Source organism: Pelecanus crispus, chromosome W, assembly GCF_030463565.1.
Source record: "Pelecanus crispus isolate bPelCri1 chromosome W, bPelCri1.pri, whole genome shotgun sequence".
Lineage (NCBI taxonomy): Eukaryota > Metazoa > Chordata > Aves > Pelecaniformes > Pelecanidae > Pelecanus > Pelecanus crispus.
The window spans coordinates 14,453,492-14,473,665 of record NC_134675.1 but is presented as its reverse complement, the minus strand read 5'-3'; the positions used below and the strand labels follow the sequence as shown (position 1 = coordinate 14,473,665).

The window sequence follows — 20,174 nt, the reverse complement described above, 5'->3', positions numbered from 1 at the left end:
GAAAATCCACTTTGACAGAGGGTAAAAGGTCAATGTTAAAACATTCATAGAACATCTGTATTCTGAAAGAACCCCTACAGATACTGAATGCTGATTTCATATTTTTAGTGGCATAAAGCCAGCATACAGTCCTTTATGAATTTTATAATATTTTTGACCTTTGCTGCTTGGAACAAAAGATAATTCATTCATAAAGGAGCTTGAAATGTGTACTGCTTCTTTGTGGATTTTATCTCCCAGTTTCAGGAATTAAGTCCCCCTACCAAGAAAAAACATCCACTGCTGTTTAATATATGTGCACATTATATCATAATAGAATTGAGCCTAAGATACTTGAGATAAATGAATGATTGGATGCATGAAGACATACAATAAAGACAAGAAAATAGTTTCTAACTATCACAGGAATGAATCAGAAGGATTAATACAGTTCACCAGCTCTACTTGTAAAATAATCCTCAACTGCCACACTGTAGGTCAAAAAAGGGAAGAAGTCAGCTTTCCATATGACTGTGGCTTCTATTTTAATTGAAATGAAAGAGCTTCTAAAAATCCATTGTTAGCCATAATGGCACAAGAAAATACTATATTAAAATCTAAACAGCAATGGAACACATGAAATGAGGACCACTCAAGGTTAAATAGCTATGTAACTGCCTTTGTTATGTATCCATAGACTTGTAAGCCTCTTCAGGTATTTGTGTTTAGTTACATCCATCGTTTTCTTACCTTAGGCCACGTGTGCATTCTGTGCAGATTTGGAATTCAACACATATCTTACAGTTTTCACTGCATTTTCGGCAAACAATCTTATCTACAAAGGAAAAAAAGAGAACAGCCCAGAAAACCCTGGTCAGTTATATTTCATAAAATTATATGGGTAAATTATTACATGACATTGCTTTCTAGGTTGACTTCAGGAATGGAAGCAGCAAGCTACACTAAAATAGCTATACTCTGCTATCATTAGCTTTTCCCATCAAGCATCAAATGGTTTAAACTATTTGTAAACATTTGAAATAGTTGTACCCTTACAAAAAAATCATGCTTTGAGGTTGATAAAAAACCTTCATAATTGTATTTAATGTAGATTAACTATTTATAATATGGAATTAAATAGTCTTTTCATATAGCAGTGATATACAGTGATGAATGCAAATATGTTCCAGTGACCCTCCTACAATTTACCTCTTATGCCTTCCATACAAGCAACCTGTCCTGTCTTACCTGATTTGGTGTTCAAGGACACACCTGCATGAACACTTCTGATCTTAACAAAATGAAGACATAAATTACTTAAGACCTGCCTTTTCATCTCAAAGCCTCCCTACTTGAAGAGATCTCTCTCCCTTTCTGTCTTCAGACCTCCTACCTTTTGAAATACTGCAGTGGGTTAGCCTTGGTTAACAGCCAAACTCTCACCCAGCTGCTCACTCACACCACACACCCCCCTAAGCAGGACAGGGGGGAGAAAATAGGAAGAACAGGAATGAGAATGCTCATGGGTTGAGATAAAGACAGGAAGATCACTTACCAATTACCATTCCAGGCAAAACAGACTCAACTTGAGGAAAATTAGCTTAAGTTATTGCCAAGCTCTCAAGCACATATTTATTTTTTAAGCATGTGTCTAAAGCTAACTGAAGTCAGTGGATTTTAAGCACATGATTGAATATATGTCTAAGTATTTTTGCTAGCCAAAGCTGGAAATTAAACACGGGCACTCTACTTGGCAATCACAGGAGGAAACTGAAGCCAGGTGTCTCACATGGCAGACAATTACTGCTCTTGGGTAATTACATCACTGCAGGTACTTAAGTCTGCCAGAAATATCTTTACAAGCACTTTTTACATCTGAGGATTCTATTTTTTTTAGAGCACCAGTTCAGCAGCCATGCAGGATTTTTCTTCTGTCTCTTCTATGTGCACAAGGTCTTGATGGTGCCACAGCATTTAAGTTTGGGGGAATGGGGAATGCCTCGTGTTCAGAATTTGGGTGCTGCCCATCCCTTTCTGTCCTACAGCTGACTCGTTCTTGAACTGGCCTTGTTCTGCTACTGTTACTCCCAGCCACAAGCAGAGAAGATATCCTACCACAAAGCATGATTTTTAAAATCAAGGCAGATTCCCAGGTTAATTTTTGAGGTTATTGATCACACTTGGCATCTAACAACTTATTAAGAGAAGTAGGATAAGAGATAAATACATCAACATACACCTTCCTTGCTTGTAAGTATTCCAGCAACCTTCCCAGACCAAATTCTGTAGCCCACAATAAAGAAACAATAAGAAATGCTAACTTTTATCCAGGTAAAACCCATCGGGGCAGTTGGTAATACAGCTATTGGTTACTTCATTCAGGTAGTAGCCAGATTTACAGGTCACGCACTGGTCACTATGGCTTCCAACACAGGTTTCACAATTGGGTGAGCATTTTTTACAACGTTTCTTGTCTGCATTGTAGTGACCAGGTGGGCAGGTCGAAACACAGATCCTGCAGACAGCAGGGAAGAGAAGGCAGAGTTGTTAATGAAATAGCCTGCCACCAAATTCCTGGACCATGACTGGAAAGCAGAAGTATTTCTCAGCATTCCTGCTTTTCTAATGATCACGTGTTTACTAAAATGTAATCCTCCCAAGCATTGCATCAATCTGCCTCTTCTCTTACAGGCTGTTTTGTTTTCCTACAGCATATGCTATCTCACTGGCAAATGCCTTGTCAGACAGTCATATAGTATCATTTTTAACCATCTACATCTCTTCCTATCTTGTACAAACTCAACCACAGAAGCTGTAGTAGCTATCACAGTTATATATATAGCCACCTTATGAAAAATAACCAAGAGATGATGAAATAATCGGGGAAGGGTGTTTGAAAGCTGTACTTTAAATTCTGATTAGCTATTTTTTTCCAACTCCTAAGAAAAATTGTCAAATTCAGAGGAAAATAAATTATCCATGACTGCAGCAAAGAGAAGAGGAAAGGAATTTATGATATACACCAAGGAATCTATGAAGTAAAGATTTTTCTCTTGGTCCTACCGTGTGTTGTTCTTAGATTTGTAGTAGTAGTGCAGACAGTCAGTACAATGATCTGGTCCTGGCCCATCACACCCTACTTTACTGCATTCTGCATTGCAGGGACCTACAATAAAACCAGAAATCCGGGGGGGGGGGGGGGGGGCGGGGGGGAACAACACTTCTCATTCAGTACTTAGTACCCTTTAAAACACAGTATTTTAATGCAGAATACAATTACTCTGTTTCCTTATGTGATCTGAGGTCTAAATAGTAATTTGGCTCCACTGAAAACAGAAGGATTTTAGTATCTGAAGACTTTGCAGATCTGGGCCTCAGTAACTACCCACAGTGATTTATAATATTTTAGCAAGCATGGCATCCACTATAGAATCTATCAGAAACTATTTCTGGATCCAAACATATGCTTTCCTAATGAGTAACAAATAATTTCGATTTTTATTCAGAGATGTTCAAAGGCTTCTGGAATTCATAATAAGGAATGATTAGCAACATCATTGTCACAAGCAGGTCAACATAAATGACAAATAACATGATTAGTGGCTACTCTGGTTACTGAGTGGGTGACAATTGGTCCAGGCAGCTACCACAACTAAAGTGAACCAGCCCCCAGGGTCCAGACTAGCTTCCCTCTGTGCTGCTACACACCTTAGCTAACTAATCTTCCATCTCACCTGAACCTCATATTTACAGTTTTCAAATAGGTCCTTCCAGCTAAGGGAGGAGAGGACTGTTGACTCCTACCTTTACATATGGGGAACAGGGCACGCAGGTAAATTCATAACTATTTTAGGATCATTGCTCTCTGGTGAATGAAATGCTTTGAGTTTGCCAGCATCCTCAAGATTCCTCTTAATATCAGGCAAACTTGAAGTGTTTGTTTCATACAACAAAAGCATAAAAAGTTAGCAACCTTTACATCAGAGATACAAGTTACATGTTGTTGGTATTATAGCACATGTGCAAGCTGAGGTAATTGTCTTTAGGTGATTCACATAGTTCCCTAGAGCTGGGATCCACTCTTTTACATTAAACCTCAAACCCTGCTCTTCACTTTCCCTGCAATAAACGGTCAAGGCTCTGAGTCTCTCTCCCAACTCTGTAACCCTGTAATTTCTGTTAACCTATTTTCTCCTCCATCTTCCCCTTCTACAGTATGGTGGTGATGACTGAAATGGACATGACAGAGACATCTATTCAGTCCATGCCTGAATAGCTCTCTTCCTTCCAAATGCTTTCTTTTCCTTCTAAAAGCTTTCTATGGAAAACAGCAGAGATGTATAAGATAATGTTATTCATATACGTGTGTTTGTGTGCATGTATATGTATTTATATATACATATATAAAACCCAGTGCATTCTTCATAGTATGTTAACTGTACTGTAAAATTCTATAACTCTATGCTGTCGTGGTTTAGCCCCAGCCAGCAACTAAGCACCACGCAGCTGCTCCCTCACTCCTCCTACCCCGATGGGATGGGGGAGAGAATCGGAGGAGTAAGAGTGGAAAAAAACCACTCCTGGGTTGAGATAAGAACAGTTTAATAATTGAAATAAAGTAAAATGATAATAATAATAATATAATAATGGTAATAATAATAACAATACATGAAGCAAGTGATGCACAATGCAATTGCTCACCACCCGCCGACCGATACCCAGACAGTTCCCGAGCAGCGATCGCTGCTCCCCGGCCAACCCCCCCCAGTTCATATACTGAGCATGTCGTCATATGGTATGGAATAGCCCTTTGGTCAGTTTGGATCAACTATTCTGGCTGTGCCCCCTCCCAGTTTCTTGTGCACCTGGCAGAGCATGGGAAGCTGAAAAGTCCTTGACTAGCATAAGCAGTACTTAGCAACAGCTAAAACATCAGTGCGTTATCAACATTCTTCTCATTCTAAATCCAAAACACAGCACTATGCCAGCTACTAGGAAGAAAATTAACTCTATCCCAGCCGAAACCAGGACAGACTCATAAGGGTAAAATATATATAAAACTTTAAATAATGAAACAAATAATTCTGATCTTAATTTAAGAAACAATTTCACTTAACTCCCACTACTCCCATCTCCCCATGAGAAAATCCTGATGTAACTTTTTTTAGTAGACATTCTGTCAGCACCATATTTTAGCCTCAGAATATTAATTTTTCTATATATAATTACTATAAATCCTGCATAATTATTGTCAGTTGTGCCACTGTAATTCTAACTAATTAAATGAAATATAAATATAACTTTGTTCTTCTAGTCAGAGAAAATCCATGAAAGGCTCATTATATTGATTATGGATATTGTTTATGTTTGACTAATATTAGTTATTTAATTTAAAATAAATTAATTAGTTTATTTTAGTATTTCAGCACCATGTAATTTTTTCCCAGACAAGAAAGACCACAGACCCTGCTGTGGGATCAGAATCCTAGTCTTGAATTAATGCAAAAAGACCAAGAGGCACAAAATGTAGCAGAGGGAACATATCAAGTAAGCAAGCCAGGAGTCTTGACAATATCTGATCATATATTGACAATACAAAGTCCTATGACAGAAAAATTTTATATATGCAGAGTCTCAAGTTACTCCTTCAATCCATTATGCGTTCAATAAATGTACAATCAGAGTAAATGAATGATATTTCAAAGAACATACCTGAATAGTCATTTGTTCCATAATCTTCTGTAGGGTCTTCAAGCATACTAGAGTGCACTCTTTCCACTTTTGGAAAATCATTTCTTGGTGAGTAAGGCTGGATGGATGTTCCATACAGTACTAAGGACCATTCTTTCAATTTGCCTAGAAGTTAAAGATTTAAAATCTAGTTTTAGAAACCATTCATATGGTGTTCAGCAAGGTGAGTTTTTGCTCCAGATTTCACTTTTCCATAACACTAATTATCCAGTTATTATTATTTGAGATCTTTTCGCTAACTAGCTATATATTCAGAATTCTGACTTAAGGAAGGGGTTACATTTTGTTTAATACTCAAGAGTATTTTTCATTGGCTAACAGGATATATCTTGATGGATACGAAACAATTTATTTTAAAATTTCCACAGTAGAATGTCAATGTCCCCTCCCAAACCAGCATAATTTTTTATTTATTTGGCCTAGTGATTTGGCAGTTATATCACTGCATTGTCTGAGTTAGTCACTAATATTTTATCCTCTCAATACTTGAGTGAAGAAAGAAAAGAATTGCCTGCCTCAGGGATTATGTTACTTTTTTGGCAAGTTTTTTAGTGGAAAAATAAAAAGATAAATGTATATCAAGTCACCAGTTCAGGTTGTCAGGACACAAGGTGTGAAATTCCAGTCTCCACCTCCATGTCTATATTCCCCAGTGAATTTATTCCATGAAAGAGCAAAACAATTCAGGCCTGAAAGAATTCTTAAAGTAATGAAGCATAAAAAATACATCCCTGCTTGATAAGATGGGAATCTTTTGATTATATTTATCTATGTTGAAGCAGCTTGTTGTACATGTCAAATTCTCATAAGAAGATACAGGAAATAGGGGAGTGGGGAGTATTTCTTTTATAAATTTGAAAGATTCTATTTTTGGAGGCTGTTCTGTGATTAAAATACTCTTCTCTGACTACTGATTTAAAGATTATGTATAGGTATATCTCTCCTCAGGAAAATCAATATGTTTCATGTAAAATTAAATTCAAGCAACCTTTCTCTTCTATTAATGATACTCAGTAATTTGTTTGGAACTTTCATATTCATTTGGGTTTTTTCAACCTGGGCAAGCAAATTACTTTGACTTTTGTTAGAATCAAGTTATTTTTCTGTATTTTCCCATTGTTATCTGATATCCTCCAATAGCATGATGAAAACAATACATTATCTGTCTGCTTAATGCTTGTATTCATCCTCCAAGCATTATGCAACAGTAAGCAAAGTCAGATTTCACTGAGGAATGACAGATACATGACAGATGGTAACCCAATTCTTTTAAACTGTTTTGTATTGGGGATAAAGACAGGAATAAAACTGCTATCTCACTGTCTCTGCCAATGCAATTTAACCTGTATTTGATAGAAATTTCTACACTTTATATGAAACCTTTTCTGTTCTATACTCAATTTTTTTTTAGAAAATACTATAGGCAAGACTCTACATCATACAACAGTTGTTTCACACAGTAATTTCCAACTTTCTGTAGCTGAAGCAAAGCATGTCTTTTAAAGAAACATTCAGTCTTGATTTTAAAAAGTAACTCATGAAGAGCCTACCACACCTCTTACCAAACTACTGCCTAATTACCTTGACTGTTAAACTGTATGCACCTTATTTTCAATTTGTCTTTTCCTAGCTTTAGATCACAGCCATGTAGGTCTTTTGTCCCCGCTAGATTAAAAAGAGCCAAATCACATCTTTTCTTCCTGTATAGACACTTAGGGATCAAGTTACCTCTCAATGTTCTTTAAAGTGATTCATCTGGGTTCTTAAAAGCACTTTCTTTTTAGCAAGAGTTATACAGGGAGCTCATATTTAACTAGAAAAAGTCATCTCTAGAGCCTTTTCAAAGCTACAGCTTCTCTGCATACAGTGTCTGTTCTTTTTGTGTTTTAACCCACTTCTACAGCATATAGACCATAATATAATGGATGCAATTGAAAAATGTGTTTTGCTAAGTTGCTAAGTTCCATCCTCATCATTATTTTGCCCCAATGATCACTATAGTTTCCAAGTGTTGATTTTATATTTCTTCCAGAACACTGGTAAAAATACCGAATACTAGAAGTTAATGTCTGCAAGGACCCACTAAAAATAAGTACAGGCAAAGATGCTCCTCAGGCACAGTGCATTGTTGTGTCTGAATTTTATACACATGGAAGGGCTTGTATTAATATACCTGCAGGTAGGACTAGAGCCTTGAATGTATAACTAATGCAAAATGTCAGCGAGGGAAATAATGCAGGGTTTCTCAGGAGATTTGTTTCCTTTTAAGAATGGTTCAGTAAATAAAGAGAGAGAAAATTCATGTGACTTGCCAGCAAAAAAATGAAGTCTGCCTCAAGGCAGGTTTAATTTGCACAATGAAAATATTTCAATAAATAAGCATACATCCACACACTTTTATAATGAATAAAAAAAAGTGTGCACATTTGAGCCAAAATCTTTCTGTCCCCATTTTTGGCTGATTCCATCGTTTAGCTTGGCTAAATTAATCCCTTATCCTGCTTGTATTTAGTACATAACAGAGGTCCCATATTGTATATATAGGAGAAAGGGTATATCGCAGCATTTCGCTGCAAGCACTTATCCCCCTCCATAAACTCTACAGAATTAAATGCAGAAATCACATGCACTATTTTTATGAACTGAACCCTACATTTCTTTATGGGTAACAGATGTGGCATCACCTTGCCAGTGTCAGGATATCATGACACATTGACTCTTTGTTCTCATTTTGATTACAGGAAAACTGCAGCTCTTTAATTAAAGATCTTTTAATAGCTAAACAAATACACACACAGAGAGAAATGAGAAACAGGCATGACAGTGATACCAGTGTGATAAATTGCAGGCTATGGTGATAAACTGGAAAGGCACCATAAATCATGTTTAAGCACCTTTTGCTTACTTCGCATTCTGTTCAGTGTGGAGACTAACCCTAGCATGCCCAAACAGCTGAGTTTATCCACTATTAATATATGGCAGTGTATTGGGAGTCTTGTGGAAGACATATTCAAGGAGTTAGTGATCTTGAGCAAGCCATGTCTGCTCTATTAGGCCTTGTACTTAAGGCTTGAGAAGCCAATACTACATGAGTAGCCACTGTAACAGAATCTGCTAGAGTGTCCCATTGTGGCCTGTGCTGCACGCTGGTGGATGTTATGACAGAGATAACATGCCAACTTGTCAGGAGAAGATATATGATTCTGTTTGTCACACAAAATAAAATGCACCACGGCATGGGAGGGAGAAGGAACCTCTCTACAGACAGGATCTGTGCATCGTGCCATCTGAAAATCCATCTGGGGTCCATCCAATGCTGCACAAATGCAGGGTACCCAGCATCTGAAGGCATGTAAGATTTACTCACTATCTATACTCCTCTTTTTATTCTGTCTTATTAAAACAGCCATTTCATTAAACCTTTTGTTGTTGGGCCTTTGTTTTCGAGATCCAGAAAGAACCCTGTATCATCTCTCTCACCTCACACCACACCCCCCCAGTGAAGAACAGGCAGGCACTTTCAAATTTTTCTGAACAGAAATGCCATTGGACAGCTTTCATCATGAGGCAAGAACCACTCTAGAAAGCTGGGAGACATATTACTAAATACGATACAATGAACCAGGGCCCAAATTCACAACCAGACTGCACCTTGTGAAATCCCAAAGCGTACAAAACCCTAACCTGTCTGCAACTGTGTTTCACATTCAGGTTAAAAGAAAGTAAAGTATACATTCTCCAGCAGGATTTTTCAGCATACTAGCTTCCTCCACCACCCTCATCTGGGCAGGTCTACTTTCTCCATATTCTCTGGCCTTACCGCCCCCTTTCCTCCAGAGCTGAAACATTAGGTTTTAGTCCTCATAGAGCAAAGGAAATCAGTCCCATGAGAATAGCCACTGAGGCACAGAGAAGAGTATATATAAAGTACTGAAATCAATAAACCAACAAGACCAAATGAGAACTCATAAAAAAGAATTTGCAGCAACAGGCTTTAAAGTGTAAAGCTGGAAATGTAGCCTGTCTCTTTTAGACTGTCCTGGTAACATACAAGGGCTGTAAATGATGTCTGGAGAATAGCCCAGTTGAACAGTTTCCAAAATGGCTCCATGCTAGTTCTTTTCCAGGCTTTGGTATAGGGAGCATGCCAGGGCAGAGAAAAGAGGGGAAATAGCTGAAATGTGTTGCACTCTGGCTATGCTTCATCCCTCTTGGAGGAACCATTGGGTGCCAGTACATACAAAGGTGAAGGGCTGCCCTAACTTGTCCTTCAAGTCAGAGCAGCTCCTGGCTGATTCATGAATAAAAAGTGTAAGACAGAGTTGAAAATCATTGATTTTTGTCTCTTCCCCCCCCCCCCCCCAAGTAATCTGATTGAATTTAAACTATGTAGTTGTTGTTTAATACCTGTCTTATCAAATTCAAAAGCACTGAAAATTCTCTGGACATACAAAAAAGAACTGCATTGTTATGCTCAGTCTATGGTTACTTTTCTCAATATATTTAATGAATACCCCTTTTAGTGTACTGGAAACTTTGCTCTGCATTTGCTGGTACAATTAACATCACATGGCTAAGATATCAAGAGTAAGTGTTAATTTAGCCTTAGCGATAAATAATTTCCAATACATTAGTAGCATTCAGCTCTAATTTGACCAGCTGGTCATGCTGTGTTTGATGCACCCCAGAATGTGGTTTGCCCTCTTGGCTGTCAGGGCACACTGCTGACTCATATTGAGCCAACCAGCACCCCCAGATCCCTTTCTGCAGGGCTGCTCTCCAGCCACTCCTCTCCCAGTTTATACTTGTGTCCGGCGTTACTCCATCCCAGGTGCAGAATCTGACACTTGGACTTGGTAAATTTCATGCCATTGATGATTGCCCAATGCTCCAATCTATCTAGATCCCTCTGCAAGGCCTCTCGTCCCTCAAGAGAGTCAACAGCACCTCCCAGTTTAGTACTGTCAGCAAACTTGCTAATGGTGCATTCAACTCCTGCATCCAGATCATTGATAAAAATATTGAACAGAACTGGCCCTAGGATTGAGCCCTGAGGATCACCGCTGGTGACTGGTTGCCAGCCAGATGTAGCCCCATGAGAGTTTTTTTATTAAAGGGTTTCCACCTATTTTGATGTGAGGCCCCATGAGAAGGACTATATTCAGTATTCATGCATATATTTCTGTCTTTATATACTATATCTATTTCAAAATGGGTCTCAAGGCTGAAAGTTTCAGTAGGTCTACAGGGACCTTATAACCAGCAAATAGAAGTAAGCACCTACTCCCATGAGTCTCTTTGAAAGCCTCAATCTCCATTTCTTTTGAAGTGCTCATTCTGAAATTTGTGAATGAAACTGAACTGTGCAGTGGGAATTAAAACAGAAGAATGTCTGTAGCCTTAAAAATTCTAGTTCTTAAGTAAACAAATGCAAGGCCTGGGCACTTTACCTATATGCACAGGAGCACAATGCAATTTCTTCTGTATAAAGGGATCTTCTAGTTATGTAAACACTGTTTTCCTTATGGGTAGGATAAAAAAATACAAAGCAAAGAAAAACAACACAGAAATAAATTCTTAGGCCCTATATCAGCCATGAGAGTCCCTGGCAAAATTAATACAGTAGAATAACTCTGGGCTGCTCTAATGTATGTTGAAGACCTGTCAGATAAAACTATATTCAACATCCATGAAAACAGATGTCTGTACATGGAAATATTATCTTCTTTCAAATGTGGCACATGCAGTTTCATGCAGTTTTGTGTCTTTTTCCTTGAAAAGTCCACCTACTAAAGATTTTGTTTGTTTAAAGCACTGACTCTTGGTAACCTGCCAGATGGTACAGGAGTCTTCCTCTGCTTGAAGAATTCACGTTCAGTATGATCTAACTATAAATGGCAAACTATCTTTTTATATTTCAAGGCAACAACTTGGAATGCAAGAAAGAGGGGAGTTTACCCTGAGAAGGTGAATTTCTCCACAGAAACCAGAAGTAAGTTCAGAGAGAGAACCACATCTTAAATGGAAAATATCAGCAACATAAAAATAAAGTCTGCTTTGATAACTGAAATTTAGAATAATGCATAAGTCTTCACAGCTGTGCCAATTACATTAAAACCAATGAGATCTCACAAGTATAAATCAAAGGTGTAAAAGAGTCAAAGCAGTGTTATCAACTGCAAGCATTCTTCTGAATCCACTGATCCCAAATAAAGGTTAAAGTCATACCTGGAGTCTTGAAATTTCTCAGCTGAGATGGAGTGTCACAGATTTCCAAGATCCAGTCACCTGCTGCTTTTTCACTCCAGGAGTGAGTAGTCATAAACTCCCAGTTTTTAAATCCTTCCATGGAATGATCAAATAACCTAAAATAAATCATGATGTTATTTTAAGTGCACCATTTTAGTGGAGCTAAGCCTCCAAGTCTCCAGACTCTTGAAAGATATACTAATTAGCCAGTACTTTGCATAACATTACTCATAATGGTTTTTCAGCACATCTTTCAAACAAATTTGCCATTTGGGGTTTTTTTTTGTGTTTTTTTAATGGAGAAGATTCTTTACATGTCATCATTTGTCATAATTGCTACTAAGGCGTAAGAGAATGCAGCTGTCTTGGGAAAAGTGCATAAAATACAGCATATCCTTTGCTTTAAAAGTATGATGTAAATACAAGCAACTAAGTTGGAAAAGTTCTGTAACATTTATTTTTGGTTTTGAATTGAAATACTGAAAAGGGTTTTTAAGAAAATAAAAGGATTAAGTGACTGAGACAATATGAGCAACTAAATATATGTGATTCCTTGTGAGGCAATCAGATGTAACTGACACACTGGTCTCAAACCTCAAATGACCAAGATATTACTCTAGTCAAACACTTGACAGGATTGAGTTTGGGTAAAACTGAGAGACTAATGGCATCTGATGATTTCATCTGACTAACAACATTACCATAAATACTTAGGTCTTGCATGAAGAGGTTAAAGCTCAGGCCTGGATTACAGTAATTTCTAGTATGGGGGGTCCAGTTCAGAGGCTGCAATTTGATGCTGATCAGGTGGGGGAAGGGGAAGGTGGACTGGTGGGAGTTTTCATTGCCTAAAACTGGAATTTATTAATGAGATTTTGGAAAGACACAAGAGAACTTGCACTTCTGTTCAGTACTCACAGCATGTTGCCTGGTACCCCAAAGCTGTTGATGGGAGGTAGATACACTCTAATCAAGACTGTTGCCTCTACTAAAATGGCACATTTCAGCTTTAGAGAGAGATATACACACACAAACACAAAGATCTCCCTCTCTCACACACAAAGCACAATGAGAACTACTGCATTTATCACCATTTTAATTTGCTTTTATTCTACTGGTGACAGCTATACTTAAATATTTTTCATTAAAAAAAATCTGTACAGTAGAAAATCCAATGGATTTAGAATACTTTTCCATTAAATTGAGAAAAATATAGTGTTTGACTAAAAATACTCTAATCAATCTTAAAAATACATTTTATACTCACTTGATTCTTTACTGTTATTTTCTAAGCACATTTCAATCTTTATTCTCAAAAGGTTATGAAGTTCACTGGGAAAACATTGGGAAAGCAGGATACTCGTGTAGCAATGTGAATATGTGCCAAGTTCTGGTTGAAATGTTCACATAAAATGCCATTCTTGCTGAAAACTGGTCAGAGGCATGAGGCCAAGTACTGCATGGGTCTACATATCCACAACTCTCTTCAGTAGGACCCATATGCATGGAGCACTTACAGGATTCAGCCTGTAGTTGATTTTTGCTCTCTCATTTGTGTAACCATTTTCCATTCTCTATGAATGACTATAGTACTCATATTTATTAGTGTTGATAACATTAAAATAAAATATTCATATATATTTAAAATTAGGATGGATTTTCACTGATGATTGGATGAGATTTACTTCTGATGCAGTTCTAAATATAGAATTATGCCACCAGAGTTGGCCTGTTTCATATCACTGTTAAATCAGTTGTTTGGCCTGTTCAGGACGCTGGTTGGGAAAGACCCTTGGGAGGCAGTCCTGAAGGGCAAAGGGGTCCAGGAAGGCTGGGCCTTCTTCAGGAAGGAAGTCTTAAGGGCGCAGGAGCGGGCTGTCCCCATGTGCTGTAAGACCAACCGGCAGGTAAGACGACCGGCCTGGCTGAACAGGGAGCTTTTGCTGGGACTCAGGGAGAAAAGGAGAGTCTACCGCCTTTGGAAGAAGGGGCGGGCAACTCAGGAGGAGTACAGGGATCTTGTTAGGTCATGCAGAGAGGAAATTAGAAAGGCAAAAACCCAGCTAGAACTCAATCTGGCCACTGTTGTAAGAGATACTAAAATGTTGCCTGGTACCCCAAAGCTGTTGATGGGAGGTAGATACACTCTAATCAAGACTGTTGCCTCTACTAAAATGGCACATTTCAGCTTTAGAGAGAGATATACACACACAAACACACACACACACACAAAGATCTCCCCCTGTGATTGTCCCCCTGTACTCGGCGCTGGTGAGGCCGCACCTCGAATACTGTGTCCAGTTTTGGGCCCCTCAATACAAGAAAGACATTGAGGTGCTGGAGCGTGTTTAGAGAAGGGCAACAAGGCTGGTGAAGGGTCTGGAGCACAGGCCTTATGAGGAGCGGCTGAGGGAACTGGGATTGTTTAGTGTGGAGAAGAGGAGGCTGAGGGGAGACCTTATCGCTCTCTACAACTACCTGAAAGGAGGTTGTAGTGAGGTGGGTGTTGGTCTCTTCTCCCAAGTAGTTAGTGATAGGACAAGAGGAAATGGCCTCAAGCTGCGCCAGGGGAGGTTTAGATTGGATATTAGGAGAAATTTCTTCACGGAAAGGGTAGTCAAGCATTGGAACAGGCTGCCCAGAGAGGTGGTGATTCTATGAATACAACAGATTTCACAAAAAGATGACAGATAGAACACATAATTTGACACATCATTTACTGAAAGGGTAGAAATTATCTACCTAGTTATTACCCAAAGTTTGCATGTGAGTATGTCCAACTGATGTCATTATGCAGGGTATTTCCAAGAGAGTTAGTCAAATTGTGATACAGTGTTTTGCTGATAACTAATGTATTACTTTTTAAACAGTCAGTCAAAGCAGCAATATTCCTAATTGCCACAATAGCAGCTAAATTCTATAGTATTATATAAGTACCATGCAATTATATTTTAAATTCTATATTCGTTGGGTGTTCATTCACATACATAGAAGCACTAGTTAATGCTTATTTTTACTGCAATTAGTCCCATGTTATTTCCCATATTATTTTGTGTTATGTTTTGGTATTTTAAACTGCTGATAGATTTCTATTTTAGCCTTGCATCATTCTTTTAAGTCATTTTGGGAGGAAAAAAACAAAAATCCCTTATGTCTTGCTTTTGGATATATAAAAACGCCTCTACCTAATATATGCTATGGCTGAAACTGTAAGCTTTCTTATTTCCATCCCTGGAGGTGCAGGAAAACCTAGTAAGATTATTTCCCAGAAAAAAGGAATACCATGTGGAATGAACATTTCCCTGAACTTCTTTGGGAAAGATTTGAATTTTATAAAGTAAAGTTTAAACTGGAATTTTTAAATGTATTAATTGAATTTCTACAAATAGAATCATAGAATCATAGAATTGTTTAGGTTGGAAAAGACCTTTAAGATCATCCAGTCCAACGATTAACCTAACATTACCAAGCCCACACTAAACCAATTAAGGGTAGACTAGACTAAACCATGTCCCAAAGTGCCACATCTACCTGTTTTTTGAACGCTTCCAGGGATGGTGACTCCACCACCTCTCTGGGCAGCCTGTTCCAATGCTTGACTACCCTTTCCGTGAAGAAATTTTTCCTAATATCCAATCTAAACCTCCCCTGGCGCAGCTTGAGCCCATTTCCTCTTGTCCTATCACTAACTACTTGGGAGAAGAGACCAACACCCACCTCACTACAACCTCCTTTCAGGTAGTTGTAGAGAGCGATAAGGTCTCCCCTCAGCCTCCTCTTCTCCACACTAAACAACCCCAATTCCCTCAGCCGATCCTCATAAGGCCTGTGCTCCAGACCCTTCACCAGCTTCATTGCCCTTCTCTGGACATGCTCCAGCACCTCCCTGTCCTTCTTGTATTGAGGGGCCCAAAACTGGACACAGTATTCCAGGTGCGGCCTCACCAGCGCCGAGTACAGGGGGACAATCACCTCCCTGCTCCTGCTGGCCACACTGTTCCTGATACAAGCCAGGATGCTGTTGGCCTTCTTGGCCACCTGGGCACACTGCTGGCTCATGTTCAGCCGGCTGTCAACCAGCACCCCCAGGTCCTTTTCAGCCAGGCAGCTTTCCAGCCACTCTTCCCCAAGCCTGTAACGTTGCATGGGGTTGTTGTGACCCAAGTGCAGGACCCGGCACTTGGCCTTGTTAAACCTCATACAGTTGGCCTCGGCCCATCGGTCCAGTCTGTCCAGGTCCCTCTGCAGGGCCATCCTACCCTCCAGCAGATCAACACTCCCACCCAGTTTGGTGTCATCTGCAAACTTACTGAGGGTGCACTCAATCCCCTCATCCAGATCATTGATAAAGGTATTAAACAAGGCTGGCCCCAAAACAGAGCCCTGGGGAACACCGCTCGTGACCGACCGCCAACTGGACTTAACTCCATTTACAACTACTCTCTGGGCTCGGCCACCCAACCAGTTTTTTACCCAGCGAAGAGTACGCCTGTCCAAGCCATGAGCTGCCAGCTTCCCAAGGAGAATGCTATGGGAGACTGTGTCAAAGGCTTTGCCAAAGTCCAGGTAGATAACATCCATAGCCTTTCCTTCATCCACCATGTTCACACGGAACCTCCTGTTTTTCACTTTGTACCAATTGCCTCTTGTTCTGTCACTGGGCACCACTGAAAAGAGCCTGGCTTTGTCTTCTTTACACCCTGCCTTCAGATATTTATATACATTGATGGGTGTGTCCCCCCCCCCCCCCCCCAAGCCTTCTCTTCTCCAGGCTGAACAGTGTCAGCTCTCTCAGCCTTTCCTCATATGAAAAATGCTCCAGTCCCTTAACTAAAATGCTCCAGTCCCTTAACTATCTTAGTGGCCCTTCACTGGACTTTTTCCAGTAAGTCCATGTCTCTCTTGTACTGGGGAGCCCCAAACTGGGCACAGGACTCCAGATGTGGCCTTACTAGTGCTGAGAACAGGACTGATCAAAAGAACTGTTAAGAAAAAAAAAAAAGCTGAAAGATACTGACTCTGAGGCTATCTGTATGTGTATGTTGTACATACTTAACAGTCCAGGTATTTTTATGTTGCTCTGCTTTTGCTCTCTCAAATCAAATAACCTGGATTTCCCTTTCAGTGGTGTTGAGTGAAAGGATGAAACAATCGAAATAGTTACCAAAAAGTTCAGGTGTACTTTTCCTTATTCAGAAAGAAAAACATACAGAATAGGATCTTTTTAAGGATTATGGAGCCAGTCCAGATGGTTAATTGATTTTGGTATTTGTCAGACTGATATCATGTCTAACTTCATATCAAGGATATACTTGGCTTGTCATGGACTAGTAAATTATTAGTATATGGTCTGATGAATTGTTAGTTGACTATTACAGGTTCTTATAGATTAAAATAGTTTAACAAGATGTCTAGAATAATCTGATGATTTTTATGACCATGCTTATATACATCTTATATACATGCTTATATATATATATAAGCATGAAATGCTCTGTCATCACCTAAAGACATGTCAGGCTGCTGAGTTCCACATACTGCACTGGTCAGTCAGCTGTGTGGCTGATGCTAATAGTTGTCTTCTTAAAAGCTGTGTGTGTTTTCCTATTGAATTTGCAGTAAATCTTCAGAAACCTCACTCTAACCAGGTAGAAATTCTAATGCAAGAGCATGAATGAACACGGTGCCATAGATACAGACTTTTCCTATCCATCAGTCATGTAGGTCTGAAAAGGGATCTCTGATTAGGGTAAGGGCAGTAGGGGAGACTGAGTGTTTATCACACAATTCAATTTATTCCAGATGAAACTCAATGTAATAAGTGTTGTTATACTAAGACTGAGCTGGGCCTAGTTTTTCTAAAGCTAGGAAAAAACCCATTCATCCTTGCCATAGTAGCTGGGGCAAACCTATCTACAGGAAGCAAAATTCTAGGTGGTGTTCCTCTAGTCCGTCTTACACAGCTCCTCTCTTTTTGGTTCAGTACAAAACCCATAATCTGAGAAATTTAGCTGGATCCCAAATTTTTCTTCATCCATTTGTCTTTATTCACACTTCTACTATTGAAAATTATTTCAAACTTTTAATTATGGATGCTAATTTTCCACTAAAATTGAACTTAAAGTTCTGAATTTTAAAATCCAATACCTGCCTACCCTGCAGATGTCCCTGATTAATTCTTTACTAGTTTCGGTCCTCAAAGGCAGGCATGTGTCATTCTAGATCTCAGATATATTGCACTTCATTCTTTTTCCACATTTGTCTTTGAACAACTTCCATGATGAGTTAGATGGAGGATAGTGTCCCTTGCAGTCGTTTACACTTTTGTATAGAAACCCAGTCAGTCTTTCCTGCTGGGCTGAGAAAATCAGCAGTAACTTTTTCCTCTTTGAGATAAAAAAAATTGTTTACTGTTTGGGTTTTTTAATGCTGTGTCTCCAGTATCCCCAGAGCTCCTCACCACATCTATTGATAAAACTGACAGGATATAACAAAAGAAGTACTCAAATCCTTGTTAGAGATATTGACATTGTAATTGCAGTTCAAAGAATGGGTGGTAGAAGGGTACTGGGTGTCTATTCAGAAAAATAAAAGACATAGACAATCAAGAAATTAAGTGAAACATAGCAAGTTAGAGTTGGGAGAAAGTTTTCTAAGAACTGCTTTATCCTGTGGACATAGCATAAGCAGAGGATTATTGTTTGCTCATCCTGTATTTAATAATGTCACCATAGGGTAATTTTCACAGCTACTTGAAACACTGAGACTCAGCACAAAAGTCAACCCTATCCTTTTCTTTTTACCCCTAAGATGTCATTTTGAGTCTAATGGAGTCTAATGTGTAAACTGCAATAAAGATGTAAGATGGACTGGTCCAGAAATTAAAATGACCTCTGATAAAGAAAAGGTTTCCTCTACTTCTGATCACCAAGATTTTTTATGAAGTGATCTTGCAAGTGAGATCAGATGAGTATACCTCAGTTTTGGTCTAAGAGTTTTCTGCAGAGGAGGGTATTATTAAAATGCACTGATTATTGAAGGTTTCATTATAGGAAGAAGATGGTATTGAAAATATTTCCTTTTGTTGCTGAACAAAGGTATTATTAATGTCAGTGCCATGTAAGCATAGGAACCTAGTGGCCTGGAAACTTGCCACCCCATGGTTAAAAAAAAATTAGTTATGCAGTTTGAATGGCAGCAGCTGGTTTAAATTTAAAGAACAAGATTTAAACAGGCTGTGACTTTGGTAGGAGACAAACCAGCCCCAAGTTTGTGGCTTCTATTCTCTTTCTATTTAGCTGCTTCCCCCATGGCCCCCTGTATTGAGTGTCTTTTAGAACAGATCGTGGTATGTCTCAAAAATACTCAGAAACATATGCTGCCAAATTCAGTAGCCAATTATTTTTAAAAGGAGGATACTGTTCCCCTTTGGACTTAACTGTAATCATTTGAACAATTAATCCTCATCCTTACACCAGCCAGCACTTTCCAAGCCTGTATTTTCTTCTGTTGCAGTATATATAATGTAATCATGTTTAGTACTTTCCAAACAACAAAGCATATATTCCCTGTAATGCAATTTTTAAAGAATACATGAGGCTCAAGGCAGTGACAGTGTAATCCACCAAATGGCTGCAAAGGAATCCACATCACCTACAATTAACAAGTTTTCTTACTGAAGTCATTTTAGGGGATGCCAACATTAAGAACAAAATATGCAGAAAAAGGCCAGGTATTGCCTGGAGAACCTACTGTCAATGCACCAGAAACTACATAGTGACTCTTCTTTCCAGAATTGGTAGAAAAGTGCACATGTGTAAAATATACCTTTTGCACTTTAAGACATTTTACCAGCAAACTGTTTCAAATTAAACCTATATGAGTAATGGTAAAGCAATGAGGTTTTCCCTAGTTTCAGTAAAAACAGCTGGTATTGCTGCTATTAATCATGTACATGTGCATTAAAAGCTCTTGTATGTCTGAGAAAAGCATCTCAGTCAGGTAGTAGTAATGTACAGCAGCCTCTGGAACCTTTGCCTATAGAAAAAAAACCAGACTATTTGCTGCCAAGGCATCCCCGCATGCTACTTGCACTTGAATGACTTTATTCTGATGCCCTCATGATTAATACATTAAAAATCAAATGCCTCAAAACTGAAGAAATTTTCATGTTAGTGAATAACAATACTCCTACC

General features: G+C 38.8%; 1 protein-coding gene across 1 annotated transcript in view; it reads right to left on the bottom strand.

The window, feature by feature from the left end:
* LOC104036601 (proprotein convertase subtilisin/kexin type 5) overlaps positions 1–20,174 on the bottom strand; it is a 252,794-nt gene that overhangs the window by 6,795 nt on the left and 225,825 nt on the right. Inside the window, exons 13-17 of the mRNA XM_075725548.1 lie at positions 11,959–12,095; positions 5,692–5,835; positions 3,043–3,145; positions 2,301–2,494; positions 730–814 (exon numbers count right to left, since the gene is read on the bottom strand). Coding sequence (XP_075581663.1) covers positions 730–814; positions 2,301–2,494; positions 3,043–3,145; positions 5,692–5,835; positions 11,959–12,095 — 663 coding nt within the window. The remainder of the gene's footprint in view (positions 1–729; positions 815–2,300; positions 2,495–3,042; positions 3,146–5,691; positions 5,836–11,958; positions 12,096–20,174) is intronic.